The sequence below is a fragment of the Penaeus monodon genome, chromosome 23 (assembly GCF_015228065.2).
Source record: "Penaeus monodon isolate SGIC_2016 chromosome 23, NSTDA_Pmon_1, whole genome shotgun sequence".
Classification (NCBI taxonomy): Eukaryota; Metazoa; Arthropoda; class Malacostraca; order Decapoda; family Penaeidae; genus Penaeus; species Penaeus monodon.
In genome coordinates this window covers 20,212,125-20,212,405 of record NC_051408.1, presented here as the reverse complement: position 1 = coordinate 20,212,405, position 281 = coordinate 20,212,125, and the positions used below count along the sequence as shown (strand labels likewise).

The 281-nt window shown below is 41.6% G+C and overlaps 1 protein-coding gene across 1 annotated transcript in view; it reads right to left on the bottom strand.

Annotated features, from left to right (window-relative positions):
- Positions 1-281, bottom strand: part of LOC119587881 (SWI/SNF complex subunit SMARCC2-like) — a gene marked incomplete at its 3' end in the record, with an annotated part of 24,724 nt that overhangs the window by 1,736 nt on the left and 22,707 nt on the right. The window contains 1 exon segment of the mRNA XM_037936587.1: positions 10-127. Coding sequence (XP_037792515.1) covers positions 10-127 — 118 coding nt within the window.

Below are 281 nucleotides of genomic sequence, written 5' to 3'. Positions count from 1 at the left end.
ACAAAATACCTGATAATTGATAAGCCCCCACTGTTCCAAGAAAGCATGGACACGCATGACTGCGCAGACATCACCCGCCAGGTTGCGGCGACAAGCTGTAGAGGTCAGGTACTCTGTTGGGTTTAATCTGAAAATTGGAAGGGGTAATATGTCATTGAAATGAGATATCCCATTTTTATGTTAGTACTCATACATGTGTAAGCCCTAATGTTTAGCAAGCATATTTGCATGCCTTATTATTAGGCATGCGGTGAAAAGTGAAATATGCTAGCTTGCTTGAT